Source organism: Staurois parvus, unplaced genomic scaffold (genome assembly GCF_062004578.1).
Source record: "Staurois parvus isolate SC_StPar_1 unplaced genomic scaffold, SC_StPar_1.0 ptg000672l, whole genome shotgun sequence".
NCBI lineage: Eukaryota > Metazoa > Chordata > Amphibia > Anura > Ranidae > Staurois > Staurois parvus.
The window spans coordinates 1,186,521-1,214,503 of record NW_028318468.1 but is presented as its reverse complement, the minus strand read 5'-3'; the positions used below and the strand labels follow the sequence as shown (position 1 = coordinate 1,214,503).

Below are 27,983 nucleotides of genomic sequence, written 5' to 3'. Positions count from 1 at the left end.
TGATTTTTAAGTCAGTTTAATCAGCATCAGCTGTGAAAGTTATCAGAAGAATATTCTCCTAATAATTAAAATAGGACTTAAAAAAATAACAGCCATGGATGTATGCTTGTTATAGTCACAGATACTGTGACTTTCTTATTTCTCCAAGGATTGCCAAATCCAACACATTTATTTAATCACTCTCTACATCAAGTGGGTTATAATCTGGATCATCTTCATCATCCAGTTCTAAATCATCCAAATCTTGGAACAGGGATTCATCCACTTCGACACTGTTGCCTGCTGTAAACAAGAAGAAGACGATATGTCATTTACCACTTAACCTTTTTTTTTTTTTGTTCGAACAAAAATGTACAATGGCAGTCCAAAATTTTCACTTTGGCCAACAAAACATGCCAGCACTCACAAAGCTATAAATCAGGGATTAGCCCTTAAAAAGTTTACCTTTTGATACAAAATAGTAAATGCACATTTTTTGCGGGTAAAAAAAATTAGCATTTATTATTTTTTGCTGCAGGAGCCTGGAAAGCATTGTACCAGCGATCAGCAAATCATTAGTGCCATGCAGATCTTCTGCTGACCTGTCAATATATCTGCCTACCTGTACAGGACGTACGAGCAAGCAGATATACTGGCAGACAGATTCAAAGAACTACTCATTGAAACTACAATGGGACTTGTATTTTCTCATTCACAGAGTGAATTTTTTTTTTTTTTTTATTTGACAGCTAGCAGGGGTCGGCAGGGAGCAGCGGCAGGTGCCCTGAATATGGGTGAATATGTTGTGAAAGGTGAACTTATCCTTTTAAGATTTTTTCCTTTATGAAGAAACAAAATGCACTTTGATTTACTGAAGGGCTGATTGAGGACATCTAGTGGTTGTATCATTCAGTAATATATTGCTTGAAGAAAATGAGAGATAAAAAACCTAATTCACTATAAAACTATACAATTTTATATTGTTTACTTTTATAGCAAAGTTTGCTGAAGAAAAAGCTTACATATACAAATGGTAACAGTTTCAACCATATGTTCCTTCCTTGGGCAACAGAGAATGCCAATTAAAAAAAAAATTTTTTATTATATACACTGCTCAAAAAAATTAAAGGAACACTTTGAAAACACATCAGATCTCAATGGGCAAAAATATCATGCTGGATATCTATACAGATATGGGCTGGGTAATGTGTTAGAAGCCTAAAAATGCCCCATCATTTGATGGAAATGAAAATGATCAACCTACAGTCTCTCCATGGATATGCCTCCCCAGACCAGCACTGACCCACCACCAAAACTGAACATGCTGAATGTTACAGGCAGCATAAAGTTCTCCAAGGCACCTCCAGACCTTTCATGTCTGTCAAATGTGCTCAGGGTGAACCTGCTCTCATCTGTGAAAAACACAGGGTACCAGTGGTGGACCTGCCAATTCTGGTGTTCAATGGTAAGTGCCAATCGAGCTCTATGGTACCAGGCAGTGGTAGGGCTCTGGCAGTGCTCATCCTTTTCCTCCTTGCACAAAGGAGCAGATACCGGTCTTTCTGATGGGTTAATGACCTTCTACGGTCCTGTCCAGTTCTCCTAGAGTAAGTGCCTGCCTCCTGGAATCTCCTCCATGCCCTTGAGACTGTGCTGGGAGACACAGCAAACCTTCTGGCAATGGCATGTATTGATGTGCCATCCTGGAGGGGTTGGACTGCCTTTGCAACCTCTGTAGGTTCCAGATATTGCCTCATCCTACCAGTAGTGACACTGACCCTAGCCAAATACAAAACTAGTGAAAAACAGCCAGAAAAGATTAGTAGGGGAAAAAATGTCAGTGGCCTCCACCTGTAAAACCATTCCTGTTTTACCCTAGGTTCACACCTAAGCGTTCTCTGCAGCATTTTGCAGAAATGCAGTACAGTCCATTTAACATGATTAACTATGGGACAGGTTCACATCTCCACGTTTTCAGCCAGTGCGTTTTTGGGAAAGGGTCAGGGACTTTTTTTTTTTTTTTTTTAAACGCAAAACGTTGCATTTTGGGTTCTATATACTTCAATGAGAATGCTGCAGAAAAACATGTATTGCGTTTTTGATGAGGTTTGCGTTTAAAATCTGCCTAGCAAGAAGAAAAAAAAAACCCTGCAAAACGTGACAAAAACGTAAAACGCAATGCAGAAATGTATCAAAACGCAAGCTGCATAGGTGTGAACCTAGACTAAAGGCTGGCCATACAATTTTCTTGAGAATTTTGCTTTAGATTTCCCAGAAACCATATAAATATGAGGTCAAACCTAAACAACACTTTCAATTGTATCCAATTAGGAAGGCCCTTGCACTACATACTTGAAGGTACATCTAAAGGAAATTGTGCAGAAAATTGTATAATGTATGGGCAGCCTAAGGGGTCATCTCATTGTTTCCCATCTAGTGCACATGTTGTTAATTTAATTAACACCAAAGCAGCTGAAACTGATTATCAACCCCCTCTGCTACTTAACTGACCAGATCAATATCTCAGGAGTGGAATTGACTTGATGCAATACTCTGATTAAAGTGTTCCTTTAATTTTTTTTTCGAGCAGCACACACTCTCTCACACTCTCAAAGCATAAATGAGCACATAACTTTTTGAAAAGTAAGATTTTAATTAATATCTCAATGAACACAAAAAAACTTTCCAAACTGTTGACAAAACTGAGTTTTATAGAACATTTGTTTAGCTCACTACATGAAAGTAAGGTTAATAATATAACTTAGATTACAAAATTTTCAGTTTTACTCAAATTAGTTGATGCAAAAATGAATACACCCCACAACAAAAACTACTACATCTAGTACTTTGTATGACCTCCATGATTGTAAGGACAGTCCTATAGGCATGGAATGAACGAGTTGGTGACATATTGCAAAATCTATCTTTTTCAATTCTTTAAGAATGATCTCTTTTACAGGCTGGATGGAGAGTGATGCTCAACTTGCCTCTTCAAAATTCCCCATAGGTGTTCGATTGAGTCAGATCAGGAGACATACTTCGCCACTGAATCACTTTCACCCTGTTCTTCAGAAACAGTGGCCTTAGATGTGTGTTTTGGATAATTGTTATGTTGGAAAAATGCATGACGACCAAGGGCACAGAGTGATGGTTTCAATATAGAGCAGTACATCAGTGAATTCATGATACCATCAATGAAATGCAGCTCCCTGACACCAGCAGCACTCATACAACCCCACAGAAGGACATGCCACTGCCAGGTTTCACTGTAGGCACCATGCATTTTTCTCTGTACTCCTCACCTTTGCGACGCCATACAGATCTGAAGCCATCAGTTCCAAAAACATTTATCACGGTCTCATCACTCCAAGTACACTGTCCTAGTAGTCTTCTTTTTCAGCATGGGTCCTGGCAAAATTCTAGGCGGGCTTTTTTGTGCATGGGCTTTAGGAGAGGCTTCCTTCGTGGATGACACCCATGCATGCCATTCCTCTGCAGTGTATGCCGTGTTGTGTCATGGAAAACAATCACCACAGTTTAGCCTTCTACTTTTTTAGCTAACTGCAGTGAAATTGCATGGTGATCTTCTTCAACCCTTCTCATCATAAGACACTCCTGTCGAGGTTTTAATCTCCATGGACAGCCTGGACGTCTCTGTGAGATGGTTGCAGTTCCACCTTTGTTACATTTTTGTATCCATTTGACTACAGTATTCTGACTGATAAGTAAAGCTTTGCTGATCATCTTGTAGCCTTCACCTTTCTTGTGTAAAGAAAATATTTTCTGTTTCTCAGGCCTTGCGACATCTCTCTTCCATGTAATGCCATTGCGGACAGTGTGAAATGGGAAGGAGTGTTCTTTATTAAGTAACGCCCTTTTATGATCAACTGTCTGCTGGACACCTGTTTAATGAATAATTAGACTCACCTGTAATTGAATTCTTTTTAATTAGGATTTTGTTGTCTAAAATGTAGCTTTGCTCCTAAGACTTTAATTGGGGTGTATTCATTTTTGCAACATGGTCTTGAATGAATTTGTTAGGAAAAACATTTTTTTGTGTGTGCAAATTAACAAATCTGGTTTGCAATCAATGGCCTGCATTTGTGGGAGTATTTTGTAGTATAGTGTCCCATAGAAAATGTTGATTCTGAAAGGAAAGTACAGGTTTTCTGACATCTATTGGGGGTGTACTCATTTCTCATTTATGCTGAGCACTGTATATAGACACACACACTGTTTATATAAAATCGCCTACAATTAAAGAATAAACCAACAGAAAGCATCCTCTGACCTCTTCATTGAATGCAAGGCAAGTGGTTGGGGAAACAGCAATTTTCTATGCCACTTGTGCATTTTGAAACTCCAGATGTAAATAAAGGCAACATAAGTTGACTCTTTTTGCTTACTTCTATATAGCCACAAACAAAAGATGAGAACAAACCTTCTTCCAGGAACTTGATGTCAGAGGTGTCTAAATTATGGTCTCTTTCAAACAACTGCTTTCCTGCATGACCAATGTAGAAATGTTTGTTACATTCAGTGATATCAAATAACAGAACAGATATAAAATGCCACAATAGAAAAACAGAATTAACGTTCAACTTTAAGCTGATCTACACTGTATCTGAGCACCACAAACACTATTTAAAAGAAAAGTATGGGAATTCCTTTTTTTCCTCAAACCATACTTACCTACGTGGATGCAGCGATAATCCAATGCTGCATCTGTCCCCAGCCGGCTCAAAAGGGTAAGAACTCAGTGATCACATGACCGCTGATTTCTCACAGCCGCACTGAGCAGTGACTAAGTCACCGCTGTCTGCCCTGCCCCCGCACTCATTGGAGTGCTGCGCTATGGAGGGGTTGGGGGAGAAGCTGGTTTAGGCTCTCAGTGGATCACTGACAGGCTGAGACAGGTGCTGCTCCAGACTCTGGGGTGGATCCCGATTTTAAAGTCGCGATCTTTCCCCAGCCTGGAGCGGTTGAGTGATGTCAGCTGGCAGCAGACTTTAGGCTGCTGTCAGCTGAAAGAACTGCACTCCTGTGATCCACAGAAGTACAGCCAAATAAGCTTTGGCTGTACTTCTCCTTTAATTCATTTTTACTATTCAGCGCAAACTTACACATCCAACCAGGTCTTCATGTAATATTAGCAAGCGTGTAAAAAATTGTTTTTACATTAAGAACTTCAAGTGATTGTAAACCCTTAATTTTTTGTAAAATAACAAACATGTTATACATACCTGCTCTGTGCACTGCTTTTGAACACAGCAACCTTGACTCTTTTTTTTTTTTTTTTTTTATCCCTCCTAATAACGCTGGCTTCATACGGTTTTCTCTGGACACGGTTTATTTTTTCTTGGGCAGTGATTTTTTTCTGCCTTGGTGAGCAAGTAGAAGTTCTCAAGCTGACAGGACAAATCAGTATAAATTTGATCTTCTAATCGCCGATTAGACACCTGTATATCCACTCACAACTTCATCCAGGATTCAGTGCAAAGACAGGAAACAAACTGGAATTCATGGGGCATTTAGTCCAATAACAAAAGTAGGAGACAAACAGATGCTGCGGATTAAATCTCCTTCAGGCATCAGATTATTATTTAAAAAGTGACTGCAGTATGATGTCATCACAAGTAAGTTTTCTCTTCTCTGAAATTGGTTACTACAAATTGTTAAATAGGCTGGATTTATAAATGGGCATAAATAATGTGAGATGACAATTTTGTAATCCCAGAGTTTGGCTTTCAGCAACAATCCACACTGCAAATATCTGGACCCAATAAGAGAAACATAAATATGTAAAATGTTCTAACTCTGATACAAGCATATTTTCCAGAGTTAAAAATACCTGCTAACCCCATGGTCGGCCATGAATGGGTCGACCAATTTTTCGTTCGAAAATAAGATTTAATTATAACCAGCCAATTTTCGCTGTTAGTGGGTCACTGGCACCGGCCGATTTTCGTGGTTCCTCCCCTTTTCGGTGATCGGCCATGTTGGAAAGTTTGTGAAAAACATTCGATTTTTGACTAAATGATGGTCAAATTATACGATCGTTTTTCCGAAAAGAATATGCACATGAGCCGTGACCTGGAAGGAACAGAAGTTTTGTCTGTTATATGGGGTGAACTTTATGACTCGGTCAGCCGATTTTCGAAAATCATTGATGGCACCATCAGATTACCGAGCGAACGACGTTTTCGATCTTCGGACGAAAAATCGTTCGGCATTCGAACCATGCATGGCCTGCAATAGAGAAATCCAGCAAATTTCTAACCTCCTTTAGGGCTCGTTCACACTTGACTGTTTTACCAACTCTTGCCAAACGCCCCTAGCATTTGGCAAGCGTTGGTCCGGCGTTTGTGGAGCATTTTGTAACGCTCGGCAAAAGCTCCGCAAACGCCGCATGCACGGTTCAGCGGCGGTTGCTAGGCGTTTGCCGAGCGTTAAAAACGCCCCACAAAGCCTATAATGAAGTTTGGATGGTGTTACCGCTCCGCAAATGCCCCGTAACCACGTCGCAACCGCACACGCGCCGGCCGTTTGCAGAGCGGCACCATAGACTAGAATAGGAGGCTTCAACGCCTCCTGACTCGACCAGAGGCATCCGTTTTGCCGCGCCTCGACCGCTCCCGTTAGAACAGCACCATGTGCTGCAATGGGCAGAATTGTCTGAGGCGTTTGGGAAGCGGTAAAAACGCTTCCCAAACGCCTTTCTGCCACTTGAAAACAAGGCTAGTGTGAACGTAGCCATAGCGAGCTGACAACACTGTCTTTGCTGCACTGAAGTTCCAAGCAGTGTATTAAGCCTTGCCCATGTTCTCCCCAGCAGGACTAAAGAACATCTACCTTATAAGTTATGAAGATGAAGGAGAACTAGACAGGGCTGACAACGTTGCTTGGGATTTCAGTATAGCAGAGGCAACATGCTGTCAGCCCTGCAGGAAGTGAAGAACGATATGAACTTCTGGCAGAATCAACGTTTTTTTGTACTTACAGCATTTTTAATGAAAAAAAATGTGGGGAAATGTGAGCATATTGCAGAGATATATTGCATATATTTTAATATGCTAGTCATCCCATCTGGTAAATACTGGCACACAACTATTTTCCCTTCTTAGTCTACTGGCACAATTACCATAGAAGAAAGAAAGACTAAGAGGGTGATGGTCAAATAAAAATTTAATTCATGCAACAAAACATTACCATAAAGGCATTTCATACAAAACCTACCAGATAATTTATTTTTTCCAGATTGCTCTTCTTCCTTCTGCTTTTTTCGCCTCATTTCTGCTAAATCAGTATCAAATTTGGCTTTCCAACTAAGAAAGTTTTCAATTGTTACAGGAGTTCCATGGAAACGCACCTAGTGGATTTAAAGGTTTATGTTGTTAAATTAAAAAAAATAAATATATTATATAAAAATAAAAAAAAAATGTCTATTAGTACACAAAATATGAAATATTTTATTCATAAAATGTTGGCAAACATGTTCTTGTTTGATGTAGTTGCAGCAAACGGATCTTTAAACCCCAACACTATTTTCAGGGTTATTGCAAGACATTCTCTTTGTACATATGGAGAAAAATGAGGCATTGTGTCTTTTGGTTAGTAGTATATTTTCCCTCTAAGGGAATTGTAAACTAAATTATGGGTGTAAATATAAAGCAGTGAATGTGACATTCACTGCAGGTGAATCCATATACTGAATATTTTGTAATGAAAGATTCACCACTACTGGCTGTGGTTTGATGAATGTCCCATTCACTGACTTACAAAAATGCCCTTAGGCCCTGTTCACACAGGCAACCAGCAAGCAGTAAAAACACAGTGTATAGGTTTTACTGCCCCCCAACCTAAATAAAAGCAATGCTCATGGCTGCACTCATGTTGTTGCATTTGCCATGCAGAAAATGGTTTTTAACATATTTCCAGGACCCCATTCAACAATTGTAAATAGAATATTGTAGATCAATAGAACAAAAGTGCTGCATACAACATTTTGTCTTCATGCAAGTTGCCAAGCATATTAATGAAGAGTGACTCCACAAAATAGATCACTTATAAAGTTGACTAAAATGTATTAAAATTTTAGTACAATGGGCTACAGCAAAAACTGGAAATATTAAAGGCACATCTACTATATCTACAGTAAAATTTCCATACCTGTTCACATTTAATGCTGATCAAAACAGGTGCATCTCAATAAATTAGAATATCATCAAAAAGTTAATTGATTTCAGTAATTCAATTCAAAAAGTGAAACTCTATATTTTATAGATTACACACAGAGTGATATATTTCAAGCATTTCTTTCTTTTAATTTTGATGATTATGGCTTACAGCTAGTGAAAACTCAAAATTCAGTATTTCAGAAAATTGTGAAAAAGTTCAATATTGTAGACTCATGGTGTTATACTCTAATCAGCTAATTAATTTAAAACACCTGTAAAAAGTTTCCTGAGCCTTTAAATGGTCCCTCAGTCTGATTTGGTACGTTACACAATATTGGGGAAGACTGCCGAATTGACAGTTGTCCAGAAGATAGTCAATGACACTCTCCACAAGGAGGGTAAGTCACCAAAGGTTATTGCTAAAGAAGCTGGCTGTTCACACAGTGCTGTATCCAAACATATTAATAGAAAGTTGAGTGGAAGGAAAAAGTGTGGTAGAAAAAAAAAAAAGGTGCACAAGCAACAGGGATAACCGCAGCCTTGAGAGGATTGTGAAGCAAAGGCCATTCAAGAATTTGGTGGACATTCACAAGGAGAGGATTACGGCTGGTGTCAGTGCTTCAAGAGCCACCACACACAGACATATCCAGGACATGGGCTACAACTGTCGCATTCCTTGTGTCAAGCCACTTCTGAACCAGAGACAATGTCAGAAGTGTCTTACCTGGGCTAAGGAGAAAAAAAAAACTGCTGCTCAGTGGTCCAAAAGTCTTCTTTTTGGATTAAAGTAAATTTTGCATTTCATTTGGAAATCAAGGTCCCAGAGTCTAGAGAAATAGTGGAGAGGCACAGAATCCAAGTTGCATGAGGTCAAGTGTTAAGTTTACACAGTCAGTGAAGATTTGGGGAGCCATGTCATCTGCTGGTGTTGGTCTACTGTGTTTTATCAAGCCAAAAAAGTCAGCGCAGCCTTCTACCAGGAAATTCTAGAGCACTTCATGCTTCCCTCTGCTGACCAACTTTATAGAGATGATGATTTCCTTTTCCAGAAGGACTTGGCACCTGCCCACACTGCCAAAAGTACCAATATCTGGTTTAATGATCATGGTATCACTGTGCTTAGGAAGCAAACATGTCTGACCTAAACCCCATAGAGAATCTGTGGGGTATTATCAAGAGGAAGATGAGACATCCCAGACCCAACAATGCACACGAGCTGAAGGATGCTATCAAAGCAACCTGGGCTTCCATTACAACTCAGCAGTGCCACAGGCTGGTTTCATGCCAAGCCACGTTGATGCAGTAATTCAATAGTATTGAGTGCACACTATACTGTACATCAGGGGTCTTCAAACTTTCTAAACAAAGGGCCAGTTTACTGTCCTTCAGACTTTAGGAGGGCCGGAGGGAAAAGTGGGAGTAGAAAATTCCCCAGCATCAGTAGGAGTTAAAAAAAAAAAAAAAAAAAAAAAAAGAAGGACATAGTTCTTGTAGTTAGTGGAAGGAGGAACAGTGCCCCGTCATTGGTATTAGTTGGAGGAACAGTGCCCCGTCATTGGTATTAGTTGGAGGAACAGTGCCCCGTCATTGGTATTAGTTGGATGAACGGTGCCCCATCATTAGTATTAGTTGAAGGAATACTGCCGCATCATTGGTATTACTAGGAGGAATAGTGCCCCATCATTGGTATTACTAGGAGGAATAGTGCCCCATCATTGGTATTACTAGGAGGAATAGTGCCCCATCATTGGTGTTACTTGGAGGTACAGTACCCCATCATTGGTATTACTGGGAGGAATAGTGCCCCATCATTGGTATTAGTGGGAGGAATAGTGCCTCAACATTTGTGTCAGTGGGAGGAATAGTGCCCCATCAATGGTGTCAGTGGGATGAATAGTGCTAGAGATGAGCGAATTATTCAAAAATTGGGTTCGGCTGATTCGCCGAATTCGCCGCATAAATTCGCTTCGAGCCGAATATATTCGCTGCGAATTTAACTTATAAAAAGGGTGTTTCTAGGCTTCAGAGAGCCTTTATATTAGTGCAGAACACCGTACCTTTAATTTAAATGCCCTTGGAGTCTGCTGGGGAAGAGAAATAATACTGTCAGTCAGTATGACATGCAGATGAGTGCCGTCGATCTTAGAATCACCGCACACTTCACTCATTTGGGCAGTCACGGGGCCAAAACCAGAGTGTGGAGCCACAGTGTGGCGGTGGAGGCAGCAGCAATGGGAGGCCATACAGCACCCTATGACAAAATGGAACCCACCAGCAGTGTGAGGAGACCTGAAAGTGGCACATGGCAGAGTGTGGCGATGGAGACAGCCGCAATGGGAGGCCGTACAGGGACCCATGACACACTCTGGACCTGGCAGCAGCATGAGGAGGCGGTACAGGGGCCCATGACAGATTACGGGCCTGGCAGCAGCATGAGGAGTCGATACGGGGGCCCATTGGCAGATTACGGGCCTGGCAGCAGCATGAGGAGGCGGTACAGGGGCCCATGGCAGAGTGGCGGAGCGTAAGCAGCTAAAATTGAAGGCCATACAGAGGCCTATGTTAAAAAGTCCCCCCAGCAGCAGCGTGGGGAGACGACTATAAAGAGTCCAATGGCAGAGTGGCGGAGCAGAAGCAGCTTCAATTGAAGGCCATACACAGGCCTAGGTTAAAAAGTCCCCCCAGCAGCAGCGTGGGGAGACGACTATCAAGAGTCCAATGGCAGAGTGGCGGAGCGGAAGCAGCTTCAATTGAAGGCCATACACAGGCCTAGGTTAAAAAGTCCCCCCAGCAGCAGTGTGGGGAGACGACTATCAAGAGTCCAACGGCTGAGTGGCGATCCGGGAAGTCAGCGTTGTGATTGCAGATGCAATGCAGAGATTCTATGAGGTGATGCCGTGGGTGCGAAGAAGATCATATACCGTCGTACTTCCATCCATAAGACGGAACAACCTGCGAACTGGGAGCTTTATTGCCCTGACCCGCTGAGCAGCTTCTGGGATACCCAAGAGGCCCATGGCAGAGTGGCGGAGCGTAAGCAGCTTCAATTAAAGGCCATACAGAGGCCTATGTTAAAAAGTCCCCCCAGCACCAGCGTGGGGAGACGACTATCAAGAGTCCAATGGCAGAGTGGCGGAGCGGAAGCAGCTTCAATTGAAGGCCATACACAGGCCTAGGTTAAAAAGTCCCCCCAGCAGCAGTGTGGGGAGACGACTATCAAGAGTCCAATGGCTGAGTGGCGATCCGGGAAGTCAGCGTTGTGATTGCAGATGCAATGCAGAGATTCTATGAGGTGATGCCGTGGGTGCGAAGAAGATCATATACCGTCGTACTTCCATCCATAAGACGGAACAACCTGCGAACCGGGAGCTTTATTGCCCTGACCCGCTGAGCAGCTTCTGGGATACCCAAGAGTTTGGCTTCTGTGGGGAATATGGTTGAAAACTGAAACTTAAAGGCATGTTGACGGAAGGGCACCAGTGTCAGTGCTCCGGAGGGAATATAGCTTCAAAGCTGACACTTAAAGGTATATCGACGGTCAGAGACCACAGGAAGTGGAGCTTGCGTCTTAAATCGACTGAATGTGGCAGACGTGAAACGTCTACGGGCCGTATATGAAACGGGTTGTTCCTCTTTCTGGAATAAGTGTTGGAAATGGCCACTCTTTTTGGTGTGGCGTTTTGTCTATTTAATTCCGATAACGGACTCTACTCCTCCGTGCAATCTAGTTACGAGACCCTGGGCAGGTCTGGGTCCAATTTGTGGTAGAGACTGGTTTTGTTCAGCCATGCTTGAGCGAGTAATAACAGGTCTGTGCTGCCCTTTGGTGTCTGGCTTAATGCGCACAACACTGAACGTCCCAGCATTTGTCAACGATTTGCCGTTAAGTGATGCAAACCCGCTGAACCACGTTCATGAGGAGCCGGTACAGGGGGCCATGAATCAGTATGAACCTGGCAGCAGTGTGAGGAGACCCGAAAGTGGCACATGGCGCAGGGTGGCGGTGGAGGCAGCAGTATTCGGAAGACATACACAGGACTAGTTTAAAAAGCGGAAGCCGTCAGCAGCGTGAGCAGACGACAGAGGCACATGACGCAGGGTGGCGGTGGAGGCAGCAGTATTCGGAAGCCATACACAGGCCTAGGTTTAAAACTGGAACCCAGCAGCGTGAGCAGACGACAAAGACGCACATGGCAGAGGATGGATCTGGCAGCAGTATGAGAAGGCGGTACAGGGGCCCGTGGCACAGTGTGGTGATGGGGGCTACAGCAACTGGATGCCAGAAAGTGGCCGATAGGGCTATATACTGCATGGAATTATAAAGTTGTAAAGACAGCGGCCTATAAGGCTATACACACTATAACAATCATGACTTGATTGACCATTGGCCTATAAGGCTATACACAGCATGAATATCATGACTTATTCTGAGAGTGGTTTGGAAGGCTATATACAAAAAGTAATTCATGAGCTGTCCGGACAGCGGACAATAAGTACATATATACAAATCAATTCATCAGCTGTCCAGCCAGCGGCCTCAAAGGCGACACATATAGAAAGCAATTCATGAGCTGTTCAGACAGCGGCCTCTAAGGCGACAGATATACAAAGCAGTTCCCGAGGTGTTCAGGGAGCGGCCTGAACGGCTAGGTTATTACTAAATATATTTTTGTGGCCAAACATCGGCCTATAAATAGATGTCTACACAGTGACAAAAAATTATGTCGCCAGACAGCGGCCCCTAAGGCGACAGATATACAAAGCAATTCCCGCGAGCGCACAGGGCCCACAGTGTGAGGATGGACGTTGGCGCAGAAAGGCAGAGACCAACTGACTACATAGGTGGTTTTTATAGTACTTTATTTTGGCCTCCCTCTCAGCAGGTGTGAAAAAGGCCACCATTTTTGAACGGTAGCGAAGGTCCAACAAGGTGGACAGCCAAAAGTCATCCCTCTGTCTGATGGTTATTATTCGGCTGTCGCTACGCAAGCAACCGAGCATGCTATGGGCCATTTGTGCCAAGGAATGCGAGGGACTCCCTGCCTCCATCTCCACAGCATACTGCCACGGTGCGTCTGGGTCCTCTGTCGTCTCCTCCTCCTCCTCCTCCTCTACCAGATGCTCCTGCTCCTCCACTCCTGTCCGCTGAGTGGAAAAACCACCCATTTCACTCAATAATTCCTGAGCACCAATGTCCTCCTCTACCTCCTCCTCTTCTTCCTGTCCTGCCCCCACAGGGGTCATGTGGCGTTGAGATCTGTGCGCCACGTCTACCGCACCCTGACCAGCCATTGTTAACAGCATTTGTTCCAGGACATGCAACAGAGGAATGACGTCGTTCATCCCATAGTCCTGCCGACTCATGAATAGCGTGGCCTCCTCAAAGGGCCTGAGCAAGCGGCAGGTGTCACGCATGAGCTGCCAATGGCTGACATCTAAGTTACACAGGGGAGTACCTTTATCCGCTTGTAACATCAGGAAATCGGTGATGGCCTTTCGCTGTTCGTAAAGGCGGTCTAACATATGTAGGGTTGAATTCCACCTTGTTGCAACGTCGCAGATCAAGCGATGCTGTGGAATTCCGTTCTGCCGCTGCAGCTCAAGGAGGGTGTGCTTTGCGGTGTAGGAATGGCTGAAATGCATGCAAAGTTTACGTGACATTTTAAGGATGTCTTGCAGTGGGATGGTGGATTTTAGGAACCGCTTGACAACCAGATTGAACACGTGAGCCATGCATGGCACAACCTTCCTTGACGCAGAGCAGACACCATGTTCTTTCCGTTGTCGGTCAACATGGTTCCGATTTTCAGTTTGCGCGGAGACAGCCATCTGTCGATTTCTCTGTTCATTACACTCAGAAGTTCCTCCCCTGTGTGACTACGTTCGCCAAGGCATACCAGGTGCAGCACAGCGTGACACCGTTGCGCCCTGCACATGTGATATGCCGGTCGGGTAATGGGACTTGGCACGGGGGTGGCGGCTGAGGACACGGCGGAAGAAGAGGTGGTAGAGGCGGACATCTTTGCCGGACAAAGGACGTGCAAACGTGGAGGCAAAAGCGGCGTGACCTGTCCAAGTTGCTGGTGCGGCTGTGCCGGCACCACGTTCACCCAGTGGGCCGTAAATGACATGTACTGTCCCTGACCGTAGTTACAGCTCCACACGTCGGCGCTGCCGTGCACTTTGGCAGAGACCGACATGCTCAAAGACTGGCCCACCATCTCTTCTACATGTGAATGCAGGGCTGGCACTGCCTTTTTGGCGAAGAAATGCCGGCTTGGCACTCTCCACTGCGGCTCGGCACAAGCCATCATTTCTCGGAAAGGTGCTGAGTCCACCACTTGGAAAGGGAGGGACTGCAGCACCAGCAACTTGGACAGGAGGACGTTCAGCTTCTGCACCGTCGGGTGCGTGCTCGCAAACTGTTGTCTCTTGGAAACGGATTCCAAGAAAGACTGCTGACGGAATCCGTGAAGAGGAGTAGCAGGAGAAGGAGCATCTGAACGAGCGGAAGATGCCAACGAGCGACAACTCCCCTCAGCAGAGGTGTTGGAGCCTTGACTGGCTGATAGAGGGCGATTGACGTCGGGTGACGGAGCAAGTAACGGAGCGGGTGATGGAGCGGGGGCTGGGGCAGGCAGAACCGCCGTATCTTTATCACGGTTTTCCCAGGCCACCGAATGGCGACGCTGCATATGCTGACGCAACGCTGTAGTCCCAACATTGGCCCCCTGGCAACGCTTGACTTTCTGGCCACATAGTCGACATACGGCTACGTTTACTTCCTCAGGCGGCTTGACGAAAAATTGCCACACCGCCGAGTAGGAAACTTTGCCCCCGCTACTCCTCACTGGCTGACTGCTACTTCCTCCGTGCACACCGGCACCACTACTGGCCGTGGTGGTAGGCTGCAGTGGAGCTGGTGCTCTACTCCGTGGCCGTTTGGCTCCACTGACACTGCTGCGACCCTGCTGCCTCCTGGGCAACCCACCGACTGTTTTGCTCGCTGGCAAGCTGGCACCCTCTTCTCCTGATGATGCGGAAGCAATAGCCTGATGACGACGAGGCTGCCAAGTGCAATCAGCCTCATCATCATCAATTAGGGTCCCCGCGTCACTACTAGCCCCCTCGGCTGCGTGTGGGTCAGGAGACAGACCTGTCTCTAGACCGGCTACCGAGCCACTCTCCTCGCCAGTACTTCTTCGCCTGGCTGCTGAAGAGGCGGATGTCTCCCCCCGTTCCTGACCGCCCTCTGTTAGCTCTTCCTCACTGTACAGTGGGGCTGAGCCCACAGCATGCGATACTTCGCTTGGTGAGGGAACACCAAAGGACAGGGGCAGGTCTAGGACACGTGATTTCAGTGGGCTTGCTCCCGGGCCATGCCAACTAACGGTTGTGTCTGACGTACCCACCAACCGTTGGCTGTAGGTGTCAGAGGTGACCTGGGAAGAGGAAGACTACCGAGTCAACCAATCGATGACGGCAGGGTTGTCGGTGGAGACACGACCGCTGGATGACACCGGGAGCACTGGCCTCTGGCTGCGACTAGTGCTGCCTCGACCCCTTCCTCTGCTGCCACGTCTGCTCGCTCCTGAAACATTGCCTCCTCTGCCACTCCTCTGCGTGTTGTCTGACATACTCTTTAATTCAATAAGCACCCCAAAAATAAAAACGGATTTAACTCTTTGAACGTACAATAGTGGTTGTGAAGCAGAAAGTCAGTTTATTGTACACAATCGGTCAATTGCAGCTTGCCGTTGGCTGGAAATTGTACGTTTAGGTCACTGGAATGCACTAATCACCCAAAAAATATTACCGCCACCCGGCGTGTAAATGGATCTAACTCTTTGAACGTACAATAGTGGTTGTGAAGCAGAAAGTCAGTTTATTTTGCACAATCGGCAAACTGCAGCACCAACTGTGCACGACAGCCACCAAAAAAAAAAAGGGTGTATGTCACTTTAAATTTTCGATTCTTTGATAGCTGTGGCCCGGAGTAACGATTCTGTGTCCCGGAGTAACGATTCTGTGTCCCGGAGTAACGATTCTGTGTCCCGGAGTAACGATTCTGTGGCCCTAAAGTCTCTGTGGCCCTAACTCTGTCCCTTAATACAGACAGGTCTGTCTCTCTTGAATGACCGGAGGCTAATGGAGAATTCTAAGATGGCCGCGATTTATAGTGCTGGCTGGCTGCTGATTGGCTAATGCGATCACATGTCATGAATGCATTATGGGTCAGCGCGCCTTGTCTGGGCGCCTTCCCAGAGATCCCCGCCCCATCTTCTCTGTCCATTTTCTCCGTGGCCACACATGTCGCCGCCATTTTTGGGAAAATTCGATTCGTGCATCCGAAGTTTGCTAATCTTCGGATTCGTCGCAAATTGAATTTTTCCAAATCTTCGGAACGAATTCCACTTCGTCATGTTCGATTCGCTCATCTCTAAATAGTGCCCCATCAATGGTATCAGAGGAAGGAATAGTGCCCAATCAATGGTGTCAGTGGGAGGAATAGTGCCCCATCATTGGTGTCAGTGGGAAGAATAGTGCCCCATCAATGGTGTCAGTGGGATGAATAGTGCCCCATCAATGGTATTAGTTGGAGGAATAGTACCGAATTGTTTATATCAGTGGGAGGAATTGTGCCCCATCAATGGTGTCAGTGGGAGGAATAGTGCCCCATAGTTGGTGCCAGTGGAAGCAATGGTGCCTCCTACTGTGTGTCAGTGGGAGGAATAGTACACCGAGGGCCAGATAGAGGCAAGCAAAAGGACACAGTTTGGAGACCACTGCTGTAAATGGACATACTTTTCCGTCAGCCAACATTTCTGTAATGAAAATCCTTTTTTTTTTTTATTGGTCTTATGTAATATTCTAGTTTTCTGAGATACTGAACTATTTTTCACTAGCTGTAAGCCATAATTATCAAAATTAAAAGAAAGAAATGCTTGAAATATATCACATGGTGTGTAATGAATCTATATAATATATGAATTTAAATTTTTGAATTGAATTACTGAAATCGATTAACTTTTTGATGACATTCTAAATTTATTGAGATGCACTTGTATTACAGCAAATCTTTCTGGAAGCAGGGCATAGAATCTAAATCCAAAACGCAGTAGTTTTGCCCATGGAAAGAAGAACAAAAGGTTAAAATTTAACTAAAAGGCAAAACATATTTTTTTGTTTTTGACAGAGTGGAGAAGGATTAGAACCATGCACATCTGCACCAGATCTTGCACTCGCCAGTTTTAGTAAATCAACCCCCACTGTTCTATGGGAATGCAAAACAAACTTGAAGCAGGTTAAATGCAGATCAGAAGGAGGTCAACTGCAAGTAAAGTGCACCTATCAGTGAGCTCTGAATAATCTCTGTAGCACCTCAAACTGACGCCATAGACACAAGACAGTAGCTTGTTAGCACAGGTATCTTCACCACGGAAACCAAAATGTAAGTCAGCAACTACAGTATCTTCCCAAAAAAAAAAAACAAAAAAACCCCCCCTCAACCTTACCTGTCCTCACCTAGGCTGATTCTTCGCTGGTCTTTGGGTCCCCGGCATGTTAACTGTGAAAAGCGAGCTTTGACTCCTTGCGGCTGCACAGCCTGCTCCTTGCTGCACCATGCCTGTGACATGTGCCAAGAGGCTGTAGACAGAGTGAGAATTTCCTCTCCCATAGCCTAGTCAGAGTGGAAGTGGGAGCGGGTACCTGTCAAAACTAGCAACCAGCTACCCGCTCCCCGCAAAAAAATAATATATTATTCCAAATATTGCAGTAGAGGGGAGAAGAAAGAAAAGAGGAATGTCCGTCCCCTTTTGGGTGAAGTTCTGCTTTAAACTGATGGGAGATTGAGAAGGATTCCATACCTTTACACTTCAGACTATCCATTCTTATCAAAACTTACCTTCTCTGCTTCCTCTGCCTCTCTTTCTTTTTCCAATTTTTCCTCTTCTCTTCTAGTTTTTATTTGGTCTACTATTTCATTAAGTCTATCTTGAACTGCAGACACTAGGGTGAAAATCATCACCATTCCTAGATTCTCCTGAGCCTGGAATTAGACAGAGAATAAACTTTAAAGAACAATTGGTCCGTATTACATTTATGACAGCAACACGATTATAAAGTTTTCTTTAATACCTAAAGAAATTGAATCGTTAATGAAAAGAGAAATTGCTGACTTTCATATCTTTACATATTTACAGAGGGCTATCTAATGCTTTTGTTTTACAACATAACAAACAACCTATGAATCATGACTTAAGGGATTCCTATTTTTGTGAAATTTTTCACACTCAAAGTATATCTGAAACCTCACCTTGTGAATCAACCTATTCATATTAAAATAGAAATGAGAGGTAAAAAACATTTATGTGTAGATATAAAAAAAAATCTTTTTTTTTTTCTTTTTTAAAGTGATCACATACCCTCTGTTCTCAGCTGCATAGGGAACTGGGGGAGATAAACAGCAGCATACTGAATTTCCCAGTGAATGGCAGTGAAGGGGGGGGGGGGGGGTGGCATGTCAGTTCAAGCCTGATCAGTGGATTAGCTCCCAGCACAGCCAGAAAACTGACCACGCTTTGCTTTCCTGCCTAGTGTAGGCAGTTTTTAGAAGGAAAGCAAAGAGACTGACAGGCACACTAGGGATTTCAACAAAGGAAGCAATACGAGAAAAACAGGAAACATTTTCATACAACTATATGGTACAGCAGGTATATATCAAGAATATGAAATGTTGGATTTACATATGGTTTAAAAAATCTACAGACAAATTACCAGGAAAAATCAAAAAGTGAACCTCCTGATTTGAAAATCCCTGAGTGCTACACATGCATAGAATAGAGACCACAAAAACTGATCTGCTTGACAGAGTTCAATAGTGGCGAAATGACCATATATGTGCAGTCATTAGTATTCTGTGAAATTAAGCATCTATTTGATTGCACAGCACATTCACTTATACATTTTTAACTTCTTTATTTTAAAGAACATCACTGCTATTAAAGTTTTGTTTCGCCTGGAGTAAAATAAGAATAAATGCATTACAGGGACTGAAAAGGACAGATAAAAAAAGACTAAATAGATATTTCAATATCTAAGATACTAGAAAGGTAAAACATCTAACACTTTTCTCTTACCCTCAGGGGTTCCAGTGGGGCGATCTTGCATTTGTGTTCCCAAGACTACAAGGGGATCACACTATTTCTGCTGGATTTTTATTTTATGAAATATTATAGAGAACATAGTAGTAGTAGAGGAGAAGTCTTAAGGTAGGTGGAAATGTCTAAAAAGCCCAGAGAAGGCCTTGGCAGGGATATCTCACCAGCTGAGATCTCAAATGAAGGAAACTTACGGACTACACCTTTAACTACTACTTAGCTACTTTTAGGTGGACTCTAATAATGTAAAAAGTGAGAATGAATAGAATTAAATGATAATAATTGCTGGCTAAGGAGGCTACAACTGCATGCTTCTGAGGCAGCTCACGTTACTTCCTCAGGCATGGGGGAAGATTTACTAAAATCTGGTGCAGCTGTGCATAGTAACCAATCAGCTTCTAACTTCAGCTTGTTCAATTAAGCTTTGACAATAAAACCTGGAAGCCGTTTAATTTCTATGCAAAGCTGCACCAGATTTTGCACCATGCAGTTTTAGTAAATAACCCCCATGGTGTCAATCTACAAAACACTGTTTTTGGTGAACTGTTTAATGAGTCTTCAACCATGTTTACAATAAAATATGGATTTATGCCACATCAAAGCGAGTATATATAATAAGGTTTAAATATTCCCATCATGCTTCATATTGAGAATATACAAGTCTAAACATCTGAAAGACTTACCTGTTCATGCAATAAGGCCAGTATACCAGATGAATCGCTATCATCAAGATTTTCTTGAGAAATTATTTCATAGAGAGGAGCTTCATCTGGATAGGTTTCTACATATGTAAATTTAAGTGTTACCACCACATCTATAAAGACAAATAAGATACAGCATATTAGGACAATTATTAATCAAAACACTGTAGACTAGGGATTTCTCAGAAGGCACTGACAGTAATTCCTTTAAAAAGCAACTTCAGGAATTTTAATGCAGAAGAGTCATGCTTGGTCTCTTCTGCATTAAAAGTTACTTACCTGCCTGTCTGCCCTCGTACAGTGAGCTGCGCATGCACAGTTTACTGTACAAATTCAGCAATGCACAGGAGTGACGTCATCGCCCCCAGCCAATGACAGCGGTCGATGATTGAGACCCGGAAACCCAAAGATGTCAGGTTCCAGGCAGGAAGCTCCGGGACACCAAGTTGCTGGAGTTTAGGTGAGTATAGCTCCGCTTTAAAGGACTTACGTTAAGTATCTCCAGCTAAAACTATGTAAAAGGTTTAATAAATCCCACCATACTGTAATCCTTGTTACCTGGTTTATAGAAGTTGGAAAATGGCTCACCATTTTAGGCCTTCTCTGATGAATTAAAAGAGTACATTACACTTGTTTGAAAAACAAGAGAAACCAGAGCTTTTTTAAACTTGCCAAACAGTAGTCATTAGCCACGAAAACCTATTGCTAACGGATCTGACTACCTAATACCCGTTCTCATACACCAGGTGTAGAGGAAAAAAAAAAAAATTACCAGAGTAATTTTAAAAAACATTAATTTATATATACTTTTAACTTACTTTCTTCTTCTTCTTCTGCTTCAGATGACACAGTGATGGAGAAACTAGCTGGAGATGTAGATAGAACTGTAACAAAATATATAAACTCATGTAAGCATATAGTATCATAAAGCTTGCAGCAGCGAATGCTATAATGTACAGCTTGAGGGATAACAGACTTCATTACAGTAACCAATCAGTTATAACAAGAATATTTAGGATTCTATATATAAAACGTTCGCTGACTGAATGTGACACGTCCACACAGCTCCAATAAATCTTGTGGTATTCTGTGTTATGCAACGATTGTGCATGATCGCAATCTCCATCTAGGGGCCATAATGCAGTATTTGTTTTTTAAACGCCTCAATCTGGGCAAAAAAAGGAATTTTATCACTAGAAGGTGCTTACAATCATACGAGATTGTTATACAACATAGAATATAGCAATTTTCCTTGGAACTGTGTGGATGTTTGTCATATTCGTTTAGAAACCTTTTTATACATAGACCCCTTAGTATTTTTTTTCTAAACCTCCCTAGCGGTCTGATTATGTCCATATTTCTGTGCTTAAAGCAGTACATTTTTTTGCATGGAAATTTGTATTTTTTTTTATTGTAGGCCTGTAATTTTTAGGAATAATTCACTGAAATCTGTCCGAACAAGAGTCTAGCAAACATCCTGGGTATGATAAAACTTGAAACATGAAATCATAAATTATAATTTAATAATCATAAAAAATATTATAATAATAAATTTAATTCAATATAATCAAACCAAAAACACTGAAAATTTTAAATATAGCGCCAAGTTCGCACATAACTGAGCAAATTCGCAAAATCGTTTTCAGTTTCTGATGACGAATTTCCCCACGAATAATCACTCAATTCTGCAAGTGGTTCTAATTTACTATCGCTGTTCTCTAGCTGGTCTAAAACCGCTTTTGACCTAAAGGGACGCTTTTTGGACGCCATGGACCTTTCTCAGTTTCCAGGTAGAAAGAACAGTAAAAATGTAGGCAGGGCACAGGACAAAGCACTAGGGACAAAATGTATGTGAAATGGTTTGATACAGTAATGTTTTACTATGTGATTTTAGTGAATGTCACTTTTTGTCATTCAAATTTCTCGCCAGTTTCGTCCCCCGTACGTCCGACGCTCGCAAGGGATGGAACCCAGATGACAAATGCCAGCATCCGCCGGATTACAATGCCGGGAACACTGCAGGAGGGACATCGCGGGAGCGCAGGACAAGGTAAGTGATCGAGGGATCGCGGTGCAGTGCCGCATGGTAAGCCCGAGTGTAGCTCGGGGTTACCGCTTGTGGTACTGAAAGTTTACCCCGAGCTACACTCGGGAATACCGCCAGGGAGGTTAATCCGTGGAGGTGCACAAAAACAAAAACCCGTTAAGTGTACAAAAAAAGTGCAAGTGCAAAAAACACAAAAAATGCACTTAGAGGTGTGCTTTTAGTCAACCCCAATAAGGGGTAGGACCTCTACCCTGATCCCCCGGGGCGCAAGGCTCCTGACAGGGACAAAGGTTTCCAACATGGTCCACCTAGACAAAAGGCCTGGCGGACCCCTTTCCTTGTTATTAGCCAAGCCGACCACCAAGTACTTGGTTGAGGGGCTCTCCCAAAGAGAGGCCCCCCCCCCCCCCCCAAGGATCGGGGAAGGAAAGAACCTGAGGGCCAGACATCCTCTCCCTAGACATCACGGCAGGCTCGGGGACCCACACCCTCCATCCAGTGAGGGAAAAAACAAAACAAAACAAAAAAAAAACCACACACAAAAGTGACAAAACAGTGGAAAATAAATAAAGTGTCTGTATAATTGTGCACTGGCTGGGCCCTGAGGCCGCACCAAAAAAAAATTGCCCTGGACGTAGCCGAAAGAACTAGCCCTAAAAGGCGCAGTGCAGAAAAAGTGTTTAGAACAATGACCATGTGCACATTTCAAATCAGGAGAAACTGGGTCCCTCTAGTTTTCCTGGGGGAATTAATCCAGGGCCCCAACAGCTTGTGGGAGCCTTGTTTTCTCTTCCAGCCGGTACTAACCTTCAGAGCCCCCATCGTACCAGCAGGGGTACTATACAGCCAGTCATCCTCGCCTAAAGGCAAGAATGATGGTGGAGCACCCCTACTGGACACTGACAAAAAAAGATACTACACTTAATCTTAGCCAAAAGGCCGAGACGAAACCCCTTAGTGTTGTCATTTAATTTTTAGATATACAGCAAATAGGATTATTCATGTTAAGAATAGCACTCTATCAATAATTATTGTAAACGATGAAGACGAGACGGCATGAACGTGTATGAGATGCGATTTTGCATTGAAGTTGCTAGGGGGCATTTTTGCATGAAAGCCTTTTTTCCTTTTTTTGCAGATAACACTATTTTTAGCCACAGATATATCAGTGCATCCCTATTGATAACAATGCTATCCCAGTGTGGCTTTCATCAGCTTTTATTTAATGTATCTGCAGTGGTCACCGCCAGAACAAATATGTGGAGCACAGTTAGCAAGGCTGCTGTTGGCGATGATCACAATCACCAGGCCCAGCAAAACAACAAAACAAATGTTACAATGTGTACTCCTGGATGGTCACAAACACAATGAACCTGAGGAGAAGAAGAGCAGGAGTGGCTTTTAACCTATGTTTAGTTTACTTTTCCTTTGAAGTAGGATTCAGCCATCTCTTAGGTAGCTGTCCTGTAAAATGATTAGGGAAAAAGTGTCAGAATAAATAAATTAAAAGAGAATTTACTTCCTTAAAGGAAACATCCATTTTCATCTGACACATCAGTCGGAATTGTATTAACGCCTCTTAGGCCTCACGCACAGTGGGCACAAAACATGCTGCATTTTACAAGCTTTTGGCATTTTTTTTCTTCTTCAGCTTGTATAAGCAACTCTATGTTAGCCTATTTGTCCATGCACATTTGGTTGTTTAAAGGCATATTTGCAGAGGAGAGTTTTCAGGCTGAAAAAATCCCCATCACAAGTGCATTTTTGAGAGGAGTTTTGGGCAGAAAAAGCCCTTGACATGCATAAAGACAGCGTTTAGGAATGCTCAGAGTTTACAAGCATATATTGATTATAGTGAAAAATGAGTATTAACTTTAGTGGAATAAGAGCCACTATGAGTGTTTTTTATACTGCTTTTTCTGCCTGAGGTTCTGCCATGTTTTCAGCTGCCGTGTGAGCATGAACCCTAACAGTTGGGTTCTAAAGGACACAGAAATGTTAGACAGTAAGAAAAAAAAAAAAAAAAACTCAGAAGCTATAACATCACAAAAAGAAAAGGAAACCAAAAAGGGGCAATGGATGTTAATGATGAACACATTCCATCCTAGTGATCTTAACACAGAACTTGAATTGTTACCTGTAGAGTGTGGGGCATATGCATGAAAGGAATGTAGAGGCTTTGACCAGATTTCTGAAGAGTGCACTTAAAATTGGGTGGTACCAACGATTCCATAGGGTCCTTTTACACAGGCCAATGTATGTCCAATTTTCATCAGTCTGTTTGTGGACAAAAAACAGACACCCATGTATTTCTATGGACTAGCAGATTTAAACAGATGATCATCTGTTTACATCCGTTAATATCTGCATCCATTAAGATCCATTTTTTTGAATGGAAGAAAAAGGTAGTACAGGTATGGACAGTGCTCGCCCCGGCTCCAAGTGTCAATGCAAAGAAAAAAGGGCTACAAGACCCCGTGTAGAGTGTAAAGCAGACTCAGCCAAAGCTCCAGGTAGCAAACACAGGATCAGGTTGAGAGCCCCAACTCACTACTATTAGCAACCGAATTGGACTACATTCACATGGGCGATTGGCACACACTGCGAATACAAACAGCAAGAATCTGTGGATTCCTGCAGTTGAAATGACAGGTGTGTTCCAGGAACTGTGGCAGCTCAGCCTATACAACACAGCAACAGACTGGAGGTGGCCACAGCTATTCATGACTGTTTGCACAGACAGCAATTGCCTGCAGTTACGGACAGATGACAGTGTCTGCATCCAGCTGTGATTGCTGCAGATGATCACTAGCTGTGCAAACAGTCACTGATTACTATTGCTGGTGATTGCATTGTATGGGCAGCTGCAACTCTTTGCACGCACTTGTAATTCCACCTCCTTGAAATGTGCTAGTCTCTTTGAATTCTAATCTGTGCATCAGTCCCACGTGGATGTACACTCACGGATGCACTTGGAGATCCACACAGCCATCTGCCTATCATTGATTTGACCAAGCTGCCTGCACTGAACACCTGTGCCACCCATGTGAGTAAAGACTGCTCTTTGTAGAGGTTTACAGAGCAACATGTCCAAGTGAATGAAGCCTTAGAAATGGCACTTCCCACACTTCTAACCTCAAAGCCCCTGGTGCCCAACCTGCAGTCCTTTGGTATATGAGGTGCAGCCCCTTGAACCTCAGCAGTCTGCAGTGAGAACATTGATTAGGGTAATAGCATTGATCTCCACTAGCCCCATGTAGCATGTTCCCATTCTCATATTGTCTTCTGTGACATATCCCCACCAAAACATGTTGCATGTCCAAACTCTCTGACCCTCATTTCCTCTATAAGGTCTGCAGTTTCCGGCAGTCCTCCCAAGCATTACATACAGTACACTATATTGCCAAAGTATTGGGACAGCTGCCTTTACAAACACATGAACTTTAATGGCATCCCAGTCTTAGTCTGTAGGGTTCAATATTGAGTTGGCCCACCCTTTGCAGCTATAACAGCTTCAACTCTTCTGGGAAGGCTGTCCACAAGGTTTAGGAGTGTGTCTATGGGAATGTTTGACCATTCTTCCAGAAGAGCATTTGTGAGGTCGGGCACTGATATTGGACAAGAAGGCCTGGCTCTCAGTCTGCTCTAGTTCATCCCAAAGGTGTTGAGTTCAGGTTAGGACTCTGTGTAGGCCAGTCAAGTTCCTTCACCCCAAACTCACTCATCCATGTCTTTATAGACCTTGCTTTGTGCACCGTCAAGTTGGAACATCCCCAAACTGTTCCCACAAAGTTGGGAGCATGAAATTATCAAGAATGTCTTAGTATGCTGACGCCTTAAGAGTTCCCTTCACTGGAACTACGGGGCCAAGCCCAATCCCTGAAAAACACCCCCACACCATAATCCCCCTTCCACCAAACCTTACACTTAGCACAATGCAGTCAGGCAAGTCCTGTTTTCCTGGCAACCACCAAACCCAGACACATCCATCAGATTGCCAAAGAAGCATGATGATTGGTCCCTCCAGAGAACACATATCCACTGTTCTAGAGTCCAGTGGTGACGTGCTTTACACCACTGCAACCAACGCTTTGCATTGTACTTGGTGATGTAAGGCTTGGATGCACCTGCTCGGCCTGCTTGAACCACACTATGGCCAAAAGACTGCTACAGCACAGTTTGCCAGTTCTGGGAAGATGTCCATGGAGTGCGTTCTGTGAACGCTGTGTCCTTTGGATCACAGATTGCGCTAAAGGGCCAATCACAGCAGCCCTTTACTATGTGATCAGCTGTGTCCAATCACTTCAGGTCACATGTGAATAGACTTGCTGGCTATTGGTATCCTTTTCCTCACATGCTCTGTGTGAGGAAAGAAAAGCCGATAACCAGCCAGTTTGACAGGGCTCAGTGAGTACATTGCTTACACCGATAATCAGGGCACTGATCACCAGTGCCCTTATTATCATTGCAGCCCCATCAACGCCGCCTCATCAGCTCCCATCAACGCGGCCTCAGCAGAGGCCACCTCATCAGCTCCCATCAACGCGGCCTCAGCAGAGGCCACCTCATCAGCTCCCATCAACGCGGCCTCAGCAGAGGCCACCTCATCAGCTCCCATCAACGCGGCCTCAGCAGAGGCCACCTCATCAGCTCCCATCAACGCGGCCTCAGCAGAGGCCACCTCATCAGCTCCCATCAACGCGGCCTCAGCAGAGGCCACCTCATCAGCTCCCATCAACGCGGCCTCAGCAGAGGCCACCTCATCAGCTCCCATCAACGCGGCCTCAGCAGAGGCCACCTCATCAGCTCCCATCAACGCGGCCTCAGCAGAGGCCACCTCATCAGCTGCCATCAACGCGGCCTCAGCAGAGCCACCTCATCAGCTCCCATCAACGCGGCCTCAGCAGAGCCACTTCATCAGCTCCCATCTACGCGACCATAGCAGAGCCACCTCATCAGCTCCCATCAACGCAGCATCAGCTCCCATGAACGCAGCCTCAGCAGCACACATCAAAGCATCCTCAGCAGCGCCACCTCATCAGCTCCCATCAACGCAGCCTCATCAGCTCCCATCAACGCAGCCTCATCAGCTCCCATCATCTCCCATCAACGTGGCCTCATCTGCGCCCATCAATGAAGAAGAAAAATTATTTATTTTCAAAATTTTATAACAAACTTAATCAACAGTTTTGGTATTTTTTCATGTTTGCCCAAAAATTAACACCCCGTGGGGGATTAAATACCACCAAAAAAAGCTTTGTGTGAACAAAATGATAAAATGTAATATGGGTAGTGTTGCATGACCGCGCAATTGTCATCCAAAGTGTGACAGCGCTGAAAGCTGGCCTGGGCAGAGAGGGGGTAAAAGTGCCTGGTATTGAAGTGGTAGAAAAGGGTTATAGACCGCTTTCCCTGCATTTCCAACGTGTACAGCAGACAATTTGTATGAACGGACTGCGGTACTTACAACCTGAACCACATATGAGAACCAAGGCTAAGCCTAGCTCTTCCAGAAAGTGAAGATGCCCACTGACAGGTAAGTACCCCTTTTAAGTTTCTGCCCCAACTTTTCTGTCCAGGTGCAGGGTACCTGTGAATTACAAAGCAGACTCAGAATCCAGGCTGAGGGGAACCTCCAGGAGGGGCTCTTCCACATGACCCTGCTCTGTAGGATCACAGCCCCGGGGCCCTGGTGCTGGCAGTGCTCACCTGTGAACGAGTCAGCATAGATAGACTCTAGAGCCTCCAGCTCATTGCGCTGTTCCTCGCTGTAATCCGTCATGGTTAGCGGGCCATTGACCGACGACGGGGCAGGGAACAGGATGTACGGATACCACCGCCAGACCCGCTTACTGCCACCCAGCCGGCCACGCTCGGCGAAGGATCGCTCGCTCCGACATCGATTGCTCTAGTCTAG

At 44.1% G+C, this 27,983-nt stretch overlaps 1 protein-coding gene and 1 pseudogene across 1 annotated transcript; one reads left to right on the top strand and one right to left on the bottom strand.

The window, feature by feature from the left end:
- RWDD1 (RWD domain containing 1) lies at nucleotides 1–27,983 on the bottom strand. Its single transcript, XM_089652150.1, has 7 exons — nucleotides 27,776–27,983; nucleotides 20,838–20,903; nucleotides 20,002–20,132; nucleotides 18,064–18,207; nucleotides 7,216–7,348; nucleotides 4,421–4,483; nucleotides 1–282 (listed from the first exon to the last, which is right to left on the bottom strand). Exons 1-7 carry the CDS (start codon nucleotides 27,846–27,848, stop codon nucleotides 173–175), a joined length of 720 nt encoding a protein of 239 aa, XP_089508276.1. The 5' UTR covers nucleotides 27,849–27,983; the 3' UTR covers nucleotides 1–172.
- Nucleotides 2,944–3,562, top strand: LOC149447710 (uncharacterized; annotated as a pseudogene).